The sequence below is a fragment of the Tachypleus tridentatus genome, chromosome 10, assembly GCF_004210375.1.
Source record: "Tachypleus tridentatus isolate NWPU-2018 chromosome 10, ASM421037v1, whole genome shotgun sequence".
Taxonomy (NCBI): domain Eukaryota; kingdom Metazoa; phylum Arthropoda; class Merostomata; order Xiphosura; family Limulidae; genus Tachypleus; species Tachypleus tridentatus.
Genome location: NC_134834.1, coordinates 145,248,283 through 145,261,175, shown reverse-complemented (window position 1 = coordinate 145,261,175; position 12,893 = coordinate 145,248,283). Strand labels below are relative to the sequence as shown.

Below are 12,893 nucleotides of genomic sequence, written 5' to 3'. Positions count from 1 at the left end.
ATTAGGAAAAGTTCTCACACAGATAATAAACGTAAATAATAGCTCTATTGATCCCACACTGCCAAAAAATAAGAAAACAACAAAAGACAGGCCTTTATAGACCAATTGGTTGTCCTGTTTGTCAAAAATTGCTATATTGGTAATTTTGGCCTCAATTTGCGGCCTAAAAACGTCCTATAAGGTCGAGACCAATAGCCGTTGTTACTTCGTACATAAAGTTGTGTCAGTTACTCAAGTTTGGAGTTTGTAGCTTTAAAAATGTGGCCGTGCATAAAGAACGGAACCACAGAAAGAGAGACATTCTCACTTTTACGTATATGGATTACTGTGTCCCAGCACACATCTCAGTTGGATAACTTGACCTTTTCACACACATCACATTTAATTTAAATGTTTTGTGGTGTTTTTCAGAGCTGTGTTCGAGGCCTTCTGTTGTTGCCGGAAGGAACTCTCCTCTCAGGAGGAAGTGGAGACAAGGATGGGCACATCAAAGCTTGGGATACAACAAACGAACTGACAAAAGTTGCAGCTACTAGTGTTAGTATCTGATATTGTAAATAGGTATACATATATCTTTATTAGATTGGTAATGAGTTCTAACATATACTTGGCTGAAATGATAAAGGACCGAGGCTTTATAACAAAACAGTGGGAACACTTATCAAAATGATTATTTCATAATTTACTAAGAAATTATTTATTTATTTGACATATGGAAATATGTTAGTTTATTAGTTTTAGAGTGTATTTTTCTTATAGCAAAGCTACAGCGGGATATCTGCTGTGTCCACCGAGGAGAATCGAACACCTCATTATAAGTCCGAACACTTACCGCTGTCCTAGCGGAAGACTAGTTTTAAAAAAAGACACACTGGGCTATTTGCTGTGTCTACCGCAGAGAATCGAATACCTGACTTTAGCGTTTTAAGTCCCTAAATCTACCGCTGTCGGATCGGGGAACTAAGACATTGGTAGTGTTAACAATCCTAGAGCTCAACCGTACGTGTGAATACTACGCCTAGTTCGTGGCACAGCGGTATGTCTGCAGACTCACACGGCTAAAAAGTGAGTGTAACTTTGTGATTAACTCAAAAAAATATGTAAACGGTATTTTTGTTATTGTGGCAGTTATTGGCTCAGTCAGATAGGCTTAAAGTATAATCCAAACTAAACTACGTACAGAGCCGCTGGATTAATGTTATATTTTGCTCAGTATGACGGAAAGAAACTGTTCAATACCACTCTTGTTTAAAAAGACTCGAAATCAAAGTGTAGATTTTACCACTTACTAGTCTTTCTGAAACCCGATGAGTCAGTGGTACGTTTACGGGTCCATATCACTAAAATCCAGGGTTCGATTCCCTGCAGTAGGCAGAATGCAGATAGCCATCGTGTAGCTTTGCACTAAAGAAGCAACATCACTTCTTATTTATATATTTTTGTTTTTCGAATATTCGTTTTGCAATAAACCGACAGATGGCGGTAAAGTATCTCGATATTGAGCACTTTTAGAAAGTAATGTTTAATCCACGCTTCCCCAATTTTTTTCCAATATAAATGATATAGTATGATGAAATTTAACTGATCGTTTTATTTTAACATGTTTCACTTGGTACTGAAAATATTTTTAATTAGCTACCTCGTGGAGCTGGTGGTATCGTAGCTTTGTGCCTGCAGTACCCTAACTCAGACGGTACAATTTACGTAGCAACCAACATGAACGAGGTATATGAGGGGTCAGCACAGCGGAAATTCCGTCCTCTAATTTTCGTAAGTAATTCCGAAGATTCTAAAGAAACATGCATTCGTGGAAATAAAGGATATGGTGATAAACTATTAACCCAAAATGCATTTTGTTATAAAAATTCTTCCTCAAATAACTTTAATTTTTACTAAATTACAATTTCCATGATTTATGTATCAAAAAATACGGTTCTCTAGTAGACCGTACGAACTTGTCTTAGGAAATTCATTCGAGAGGAATATGATACAGTGAAAGTTATATATATAGCAAATAAAATCATACGTACAAGTTTACACTGTTGTCTTGTCGATGAAAGATGGTTTATACAACGTATTGTTGTAACGAGTTCTGTTAATGGGAGTGAGGTTCTGGTTTATTTGGTGAAAATTACGGCAATTACGGGCCACGCAACGATAACGAATTAGACAGCTTCTTTTATAACGTTTACTGCAGGCAATGTTCGCTGTTACATTTAAATTCACAAAAAACGTTTCAACAGACTGCATAACTAATGTATACCTGACTTCAAAATACATTTACTTTAATAATATACTCGTTAATCATTCAATAAAATACACGCTAAATGGCTCACCAAATCACTATCTCTCTTACTAACTGAACTAAATAACCCACTGATTCACTTTCTGATTTATAATTAACTCAACTTACATCACTCACTCAATCTTGTATTGTGCTGGGAAGCTTGAAGATTCTTACATGTCCTAACTTTCATGAAATTTCTCGTTTTTACGTCATCGTAACACAATAACACTTTACTTTTAGCAAACAGATATCTAAATTAAAATTTTAATGTAGGTTACAACACAACCTTTTCTGAAATGTGAAATCCCTTGAACAATTTTAAGACACAAATAAAACAGCGCACTAAACTTTTCATTCACCAAACGCTTTTGGTTGATTTCCTTTTCCGAGTGTTAATGATGTACGTCATTATTATCGCCATTTATTGTGTAGGTTCTGGTAATTTTTTTTAGGTAACTAGGTAGTTAAGCGATTCTACTGGTGGCTTTATACATAGTGAGACTCTGATAAGCGGTCTAGACCAGTGTTTCTTAACGTTTTTATGCGTCAAGGACCCCTTTGAGAATCTAATTCGAAAACTGTGAGCCTCCTATCCAGAATTAAATGCACATAAACACATATGCACACACGTGCACGCAAAAAAATCCCTCCCAGGTTCACAGACCCTATAAAACCCGTGCACGGACCAAACCCTAAGCTCTTCAGAGATTATCTTTCAATTATTAAACTCTTCTCTGGAACTGCTCAATTCGCTGTCCTCTCACTGATGCACTTCTAAAAATTATTAGGATAGACGACCTTTGACATGAATTGCCTGACCTTTTCGATTTTGTAAACTACATCTTTGATTTTCTTCAGTATAACGTACAGCATCTGTTGATATTTTTTTACAGGCACACCATGCCACTTCAGCAGAATTAAGTCTTGTCAGCTAATACCATAAAAACATTTTGTTATCATTGGCTGATTTAAGTTTTTCCTATGTAAAGTCAGTAATGTTCTCAGTTTCTCTTTACACCTTCTGTGTAAATCTCTACTGAGTGGCTATCCTTTAGATAAGAATACAGAAGGTCAAATAGAATTTTAAGTTCTTTCCCAAACATCAATAATGTTGTATGTAACGTCATATTCGACAAATAATAAACAGCAACAGCATATTTTGTCCCTGTATTAACTAATATTCATCCACATAAGTGGCTGACTGACGTAAGAGCATGTGGTTGTATTTTTCCACGATGTCGACAGAAGATGGATGCAGAACAGTTGTCCAAGGATCTGAAATATTCTGGCAAGCAAAACTCATTCAGAGTTCAACACAATTCAGTTTCTTTCACTTTATAATATAAAAGGTTGTAAATGATAATTTTAATTGCAATCAATGTAACATATGAAAAGGAGACAGAAAAAAATATATTTATTTATAGAGAATCCCTCTCTTATGGAAAAGAACTACTAATAGTTCAAACAAGAAAATAAACAAACATATAAATATAAAAATTACCGTGCGTAATATATTTAATGTAACCAACTAGCAATAGCCTTGTAATATATATAAATTAAATTGATGTTTTTCAAGCATATTTTTTTAAGAGTTCATTTATCTTAGATTATTGAATAATATGTTCCATATTTTACCTCTCTATAAGTGATTGAACGCTGACCTATTGATTTGAGAAAAAAACAGAACTGGTATGTGTAAGTTATCATTATTATTGTATCATGACAATATGTCCTTGTTATCTTTTTTAAAAAACTATTTGAAGACTGGAAATCTTTATTTCTAACCATAAACAGAAAATGGCATATTAAGTTATTATTTATTTCATAAATATTTCACATCAATTACCTATAAAATAAATTATACACAGAATACTGACACTTTAAACAAAATTACTCACATAAGCATGGCCAGATGGTTAAGGCACTCGACTCATAATTTGAGAGTCATGGGTTGGAATCCCCGTCACACCACACATGCCCGTCCTTTCAGCTGTGGGGTCGTTATAATGGTACAGTCAATCCCACTATTCGTTGGTAAAGAGAGTAGCCCAAGAGTGGCGGTGGGTGATGATGACTAACTGCTTTCCCTGTAGTCCTACCTCTGCTAAATTAGGGACGGCTAGCACAGATAGCCCTTGTGAAGCTTTGCGCAAAATTCAAAAACAAACAAACCTCCGTGGCAACTATTTTTATGTGGTAATTAAGAATAAACAAAACTACAAAATAGCTATCAAACATTTTCTATTAACTAAGAATTTTCTCAGACGAAGTTAATTTGTTGTCATAATACCGAAAAACTTTCGTTGGTGAACATCTTTCCAGTAATACTTCAATCATATGTTTATTTCCTTACTATTATCAATTATATTTTTGTCGTGAAAAAGTATGAATTTAGTCTTTTCACCATTTGCACAAAATCATTATCTCCTTAACTATTAAGTTGTCGTTTATTTTTAAAATAATTCTTCATCCAATTACACATTTGACTTCTTGTTCTATTATTGTATATTATTAACACTAATTTTTGATTTACACAATCAAATATTTTAGATAAACCTAAAACGTTCCGTCTCTGATCTGAAGGAAGTTCCATAGACACCACAAGCCTTGATATTAATTCGTTGACGAGTTTCTTTTCCAAAGCTTCTGCTACGGGACATAAGCATCATATAATTCTGGCCATTTAAAGAAATATTCCATCACAACCATGATGTATCTATTTCCATTGTTACTGTGTGGCAGAGGATGAAAGCATACCAGGAGCAACTCTTTCAAGTGGTGTTCCAACACAATAATGTTTTAATTGCACATGCTGTTTCATTAGCATAATTCACATGACTTACATCAATTCTCTATGGATCTTATTATTCAATGGCCCGGCATGGCGAGATGGTGAGGGCGCTCGATTTACAATCTGAGTGACGCTGGTTCGAATCCCCGTCACACCAAAGCATGCTCACTCACCCTTTAAGCTGTGGGGGCGTTATAATACTACAGGCAATCCCACTATTTGTTGGTAAAAGAGTAGCCCAAAAGTTAGCAGTAAGCAGTGTCTCTTATTCTCTCCAGTGTTCAGCTATTGGAGGTCCTGGAAGGTGACAGAATGCTTCCATATATAGAGAATGTGAAATAACCAGTTGTAATTATAGTTTCTATCCAATGCTTTTTTCCCATTTTCGAAATAACAAGCCCTCACATAGGTGTAAAGAATCCAACTCTGCAAACTATATTTTTGTCATATGAACCGATTGTTTGCTATGATTGTTTTTGCTTTATCTCTTATTGATCCATTAGAAAATTGGTTTCAACAGCAATTCGACACTAATTTATTACCAATTTAAAACACAATTCAGTTGAATGATTTTTACACTAAGTAACCAGTGGCAAACATAATGCTGACTGACTTATTAAATCACATCTTAATTCTCAAACTGAACTGAAGAAGGATAACCAAAACCCTGAAAAACTCATTCAGTTATTGAATCTCAGAATTCAATAACTCACATATGGCCCAGCTTGAACAGGTGGATTAAGGCGTTCGACACGTAATCTGAGGGTTGCGGGTTCGAATCCCCGTCGCACCAAACATGCTCACCCTTTCAGCCGTGGGGGCGTTATAATGTAAAAGCCAATCCCACTATTCGTTGGTAAAAGACTGGCCCAAGAGTTGGTGGTAGGTGGTGATGCCTAGTTGCCTTCCCTCTAGTCTTACACTGCTTAAATAGGGGACGGCTAGCGCAGATAGCCCTTGAATAGCTTTGCGCAAAATTCAAAAACAAAACAAACCATAACTCACTGATTAACTGAATCCCAGACGTACTAATTCTCACTATTTAACTTATACTGAACTAATTTACTCTTTGATTGCTTATTAACTCAACTATACCCATTCATTCATTTTTTATATTGTACTAGGAAGCTTCGAGATTTTTACAGATCTTAACTTTCATGGAATGTTCAAATCATGTATTATCGTGGCTTAATGAGAACTTCCTTCTAGCAAACAAACAACTAATATAAAATATATCTTACAACAAACAGTACACTGTAACTTAATGTACTTTCTTAATATATTTCTCTAGTGTAAACATCAGTTTAACTATGTCTTTAAGAGTGTTATTTTACAGTGATTTATGTTTCATGGTTCAATTTATACTAGTTTAATTAGAGCAAATATATAAGCCTAACTTATCTTTCTACAATTGCTTTCAACATTTAGTCTTAACATGTATTTGTAGGGACACGCACGTGAAATTCGAGCAATAGCGAGTGACCCGAAAGGTGATGGATTCTACACTGCTGGTGACGATAAGGTTGTCTGCAAGTGGAATCTTCATAGCTTGGAATGGCATGTATCAGTCGAGGTAGGTTTATTGAAACACAACCAATTGACATTTTATAAAATTAAAGCTCGTGTTGTTTTAGATCAGAGAAAATAAATAATAGCTAAAATAAAAAACCTCAGCCGTAGGGGCGTTATAATGTGATGATCAATTCCATTATTCGTTGATAAAAAAGTAGCCCAAGAGCTAGCAGTAGGTAGTAATGACTAGCTGCTTTCTCTCTTGTTTTATACTGCTAAAATAGGGACAGTTAGTGCAAATAGCTCTCGTATAGCTTTGCGCGAAATTAAAAAAACAAACACACAAAAACCTCTAATGATATTCAACATTTATTCTTATGCATTGTTGTAAAGGTTGCCAGTAATGTGCAAAATTTATTTCTACTTATAAATTTCTTGAAGTTTGTTGAAGCAAGCAGTTGTTCTAATTGTATGCGACATTAAATATAATTTATTTTAATAATATGAATTAACTGATGAAATATTGTGGGAATGTCTCATTGTAACTGCCTTTCCAACAATCACCGACAGAATGAAGCAATATGTAATGATTACACTATATAACATAATTTTTACTTTTCTTGTTCCTGGGCAGAAAGTGTTATTTACCAATCGCTTATGCCCAAAGTAAATGGAAAAGACCTATTTTGTTCTCTTTAAACTTTGCTTTTGTGACCTGGGTAATGAAATTTTCAAATTTACCAATTTCCCAAAACATTCCAGGTAGATTCAGTGTTGAATAGCTGATATAAATTTTTTTTGAACTTACAAGAATTTTCAAGAACTTTCTAGAATGTTGTAGAACTTACGAGAATTTTCTAGAACTTTTCATAGTAATATATATATATACAGGGCTCACCACTTCAGTTTAGTTTTAGCTACCCAAGTGAACACATAGACCTATCCGATTTTATCAAAGATGGCATCAAGAAGCTGCAAGCATTTTCCAGACGCATTTTGCTCTGTATGTGGCCAAATTATCAAGACAAGAGCGAAAACGTACTCTGTGACAGCATCTGCTAAAATGTGTGAAGCCTATAAGGTATATTTCGGCATACCTGTCGAGGATCAAGACAAACCCTGGGCACCTCGTTTTACCTGCGAGCACTGCAAAAAAACTCTAACGGGAATAAGTATCCGTCTCTTCCTCTGGCTCATTCGGTGTACCGCAAAGAGGAATACAACAGCGTCAAGAACTTGCTAGAAGCCTTGAAGTATGATGAGTATGGCTGGGAAGTTATTGGAGACTTCAAAATGGTGGCATTCTTGATGGGTCTCCAAGGAGGCGTTACCAAGTTTCCCTGTTATCTTTGGCTTTGGGACAGTAGGGACACCGCACCGCACTACAACAGGAAGCACTAGCCACAACAAACCGAGTTCTCTGTGGGGAGGCACAATGTTGTTCCCACCATTGCACATAAAATTAGGTAGGTCTTATGAAACAATTTGTCACAGCTCTTGATAAGAAGTCTGTAGCCTTCAAACACCTTCGAGACTTCTTCCCTAAGCTGTCCAAGGCAAAGGTCAAAGCTGGTGCCTTCATTAGACCACAAATAAAGAAGATCTGAGAGTGCACAGAATTCCCCAAGAAGCTTAGTAGAAAGGAAAATAAAGCTTGGGGCAGCTTTGTCGCAGTAGTTTGGAGCTTCTTGGGCAATTAAAAGGACGAAAATTCTAATTATGTGGAACTGGTTGAGGCTCTGGTGAAGAACATCGGCGAAATGAGCTGCATGCGGTATGTCCGTGAAAGTCCATATCTTTGACTTTCATCTTGATAACTTCAAGGAGAACATGAGAGCATTCTCAGAGGAGCAAGGAGAGTGCCTCCACCAGGCTATACTGGACTTTGAACGCCGCTACCAAAGCGCGTATAAAGAAAACATGATGGGAGACTATATTTGGGGGCTGATATGTGAAAGTGATTTATATTACAATCGCAAATCTCGAAAAACTACTCACTTTTAAACATTTTGTTCATTTTTGTATAACTTTAGTAGAAATACATGTAAATCTTGATTCGTATGTTGTTTTATTTAGACCTTATCTTATGTAAGTGAAAATGTGCAAATTTGCCCGTTTTTACATAGAAAATAGGTTAATTTCTAAATTTCATTATCGAGGTCACAAAGGCAAAGTTTGAAGGGAATAATGGCCATTTTCTGTACTTTTACAACATAAGCAATTGAGAAATAACACATATTCTCCAAAAACCAAACTAGTCTGTGGAATATCAAAGTATAACAATATGTAATACTAATTTTGTTTCTGGAGAATATGTGCACGAAATTCAAAAATACTTGAGGGTTATCTGCGTTAGCCGTCCCTAATTTGGCAGTGTAAGACTAGAGGGAAGGCAGCTTGTCATTACTACCCACCGCCAACTCTTGGGCTACTCTTTTACCAACGAATAGTGGGATTGACGGTCACATTATAACGCCCCCACGCCTGAAATGGTAAGCATGTTTGATGTGACGGGAGAGTCGAACCTGCGACCCTCGGATTAAGAGTCGAGTGCTTTAACCACCTGGCTATGCTGGGCCTTCCTCAGAATAACTGGTCATTCATGATAACATCATCAAAACTAATTGATATATTCGCATTATGTCTACAGATGTTTTAAAGACAGTGTTTAACCGAAGACGTTTGCAAAGAACGACCTGCGAGGTGGTTTTTTAACTTAAAATACAACTAAATCCAGTTAGCGAGACATCTCATAACTATCACAAATTTTCTGACTTTCTAGTTATGCGTCAAGAGCCGTTACTAATTCATTCAATGTCGTCGATATCATTCTCATAAAAACGAAATGTGTTCTGAATGAGAAACTGACGATTATCCGTACAGAAAATAACGTAGTGTAATACGTCATTTTGTAAATTGAAGCGTTTAGCATTATATTGGTTATAAATAATACAGCATTAAACAAAAGAGATGGTTATTAACAAATCCTGAAAAAAGTATGTGGCAAGAGGAATCTGTTTTTCTAAGATTGACGGCTAGTAAAATTATGCCTTGTTTGGGTGATGACAATATTATAGTAAGTAATAAATACACGTTAAATTTCGTACTTATTGGAAGAGATGCCTGAAGGAAAATTGTTACATTTCTTACATTAGGGGGATTTAATTTGTTTGTTTGTAATTAAACACAAAGCTACACACTGGGCTATCGAAACCCGATTTTTATCGCTGCGAGTCCGCAGACAAACGACTAGGCCACTGGGAGGCAGGGAATTTAAGAACATTTATCGTCTTGTGAGAGAAATGAAGCCTCAAGCGTCGCACTGAATATATCTGATTCACCTACTGTTAGGGTAAATGATGAAACACAATTTATTTTTTATAACTTTTATTATTTGAATAATACTCTCATTCACTCTGTATTCTACTGTTACTATACTTGGACCCTTTTCATGATAATAACAAGAAATTTTACTTTGTAATTCGCAGTCCTTTTACGTTTTACTTTTGTTTTATACGGTGTAACCTGCAAATAAATTTAAAGATTACTATCTGGTCCACATTCTGGAGGAAGTTGCACATGCCAGTTTAACCTATGAAATGCGTTCACCACCGCCTGGCATGGTCAAGCGTGTTAAGGCGTGCGACTCGTAATCTGAGTGTCGCGTGTTCGCATCCCCGTCGCGCCAAACATGCTCGCTCTTTTAGCTGTGGGGGGTTATAATGTGACGGTCAATCCCACTATTCGTTGGTAAAAGAGTAGCCCAAGAGTTGGCGGTGGGTGGTGATGACTAGCTGCCTTCCCTCTAGTTTTACACTGCTAAATTAGGGACGGCTAGCACAAATAGCCCTCGAGTAGCTTTGTGCGAAATTCCAAAAAAACAAAGCGCTCACCACTAGCGCCATTTCGTAAGCGCACAGATAGAGTACGGTTAATCTCTCAGCTTTTGAGACAGTTTATTTTACAAAATTGGTTCATGAAACAGAAATTTGTCAAAGTAAATTTTATTGACATAATAATAGCCTTTTGTATCTTCTCAAATGCAGCCAGATGATTTAGCGCATTTTGCTTACTAATCACCAAAGGACTTTATTTATGAGAAAAATAATTTCCAGCGAAGAAACGATAAAGCTAAGGGGAAGCTTCCCCCTAGATATGGTTAAATTGGTCGTTATTCTTCCATTGAATTATCAAAAAGCTGTTTAGAACCTATGTGATATGTTCCGAAGTTAAAAAACAATATCCATCAACCATCATAATAAAATAATTTTGCATTTAATTTCACTGATTTTATAGAGAATAAAATGGAATAAAACACAGACTGATCTATTATAAAATTCCAAAAAGGCAAATAATTAACTGATACTAAATATGTAACATATAGTAATAAATTAATAATTTGTTTTGAAATATTTCAAATTTTTACAGCTTTAAGTCGAGCTTCCTATGTTAAAGGCACTTACTTGATTGTTGAATAGTTGCTTTAACACGTATACCACTATCTATTGATCAAATGAGCAAATAATTACGTTTGAAAACTATTAGGTAGGCTTTATTACGTCATAGGGCCTAGGAGAAAGGGGTGTATTTTTTGTTTTGAATTTCGCGCAAAACTACACGAGGGCTAATTTAGCAGTGTAAGACTAGACGGAAGACAGTTAGTCATCACCACCCACCGCCAACTCTTGAGATACTCTTTTACCAACGAATAGTGGGATTGACCGTCACATTATAACGCCCCCACGGCTGAAAGGGCGAGCATATTTGGTGTAACGAGGATGTATCAGGTAGTAATCACCGAGGCTTCACCCAACCAAATACTTTCCACATACACGGTATCTAAAAGTCCCCCTTCTTTCTAAAAAAAAAAAAAAGAATTTGGTGAGTCTTGTAAGTGAAAAAAACAATATAGGATTGGGGGGGATAGGTGACCCCAAGGTTTCTCTCCTCGGTCCTGCATACACACACAGACAAAGTAAAACAAATGGCTTATGTGAAAATACTAGACATTTATTATAGTTATTTGTTAATGATAACTTATATGTTATACCACAAATGTGTGAGTGAGGGATAAATTTGAATTCACTGTTTACTGGTCTTTTGTTCACTAGACGCACGATGAATAAAATTGAATCTCTTACGATTAACTTTTGCCAAAGATCCTCGACCCCGCCCGGTGCTATTGTAAATATAAATGATAGTTCATTTGTTGTTAAGCGAAAAGTTACCGAATGAAATATCTCTCTGCTCGATTCGATATGGCATGATAGAGTGCTCGACTCGCAAACATGCTCGTCCTTTCAGCCTTGGAAGTGTTGTAAAGTAACGGTAAATCCCACATTCTTTGGTAACAGAGCAGCCCAAGAGTTGGCGGTGGGTGGTGATAACTAGCTGCCTTCCCTCTAGTCTTACACTGGTAAATTAGGGATGGCTGACGCATATATCCCTCGTGTAGCTTTGCGCGAAATTCAAAACAAACTAAACAAACCAATCCAGAGAACAGATATGAGGTGTACGTGGACGTAGGCATGACGAAAAGTGAGAAAACATGAGTTTGTTTGTTTTGAAATTTCGCACAAAGCTACTCGAGGGCTATCTGTGCTAGCCGTCTAGATGGCTAGCTGCCTTCTCTCTAGTCTTACACTGCTAACTTTAGGATAGTTAGTGCAGATGGCCCTCATGTAGCGTTGCGTGAAATTCAAATTAAATCTTCTTACATATAGAATAAAAATATTTCAAGAATGGTCATTTTTAAATGATGTGTTTCATTCCTTTTTATATAAAATACTCCTACTGCGCACAATAATCTCTCCGTTAAGAATTTAAAAAATTATTATGTAATCGTATACCGAATTCCGATGATTTTGGTTATTTTCACGTTTCCAGGTACATGCTCTCTTGCAGATTTATTTTTTTAATTTATTTAAAATACCAATATTGTATTCAGTTAGGGCATATTTCAGTATTTAAAGTTTTACACGCGAGTTCCACTATTCGATAAAAATAGCCTACGTTAGGCGGTGGGTGCTGTTAACTAGCTGGCCTCCCTCTAGGCTCTCAGTTCAAATTTAGAGACAGCTAGCACGAAGTTCAGTAAACAAGTTAGTAGAACTAAATGCAATTTGATGTCAGTGAGTGAATCAATACATCAACGCATTTGGTAGAAATGAAACGACGTACATACGCAGCACAGTGTGTTTTTTTTTTAAATTGGAAATATTATGGTGAGTGTATGTTTTATTATAGCAAAGCCACATCAGACTATCTGCTGATTTCACAACGGGAATCGAACCCCTGATTTTA

At 36.1% G+C, this 12,893-nt stretch overlaps 1 protein-coding gene across 1 annotated transcript in view; it reads left to right on the top strand.

Moving 5' to 3' along the window:
- LOC143228530 (echinoderm microtubule-associated protein-like CG42247) overlaps positions 1-12,893 on the top strand; it is a 98,664-nt gene that overhangs the window by 64,629 nt on the left and 21,142 nt on the right. The window contains exons 10-12 of the mRNA XM_076459773.1: positions 412-537; positions 1,636-1,770; positions 6,526-6,651. Coding sequence (XP_076315888.1) covers positions 412-537; positions 1,636-1,770; positions 6,526-6,651 — 387 coding nt within the window. The remainder of the gene's footprint in view (positions 1-411; positions 538-1,635; positions 1,771-6,525; positions 6,652-12,893) is intronic.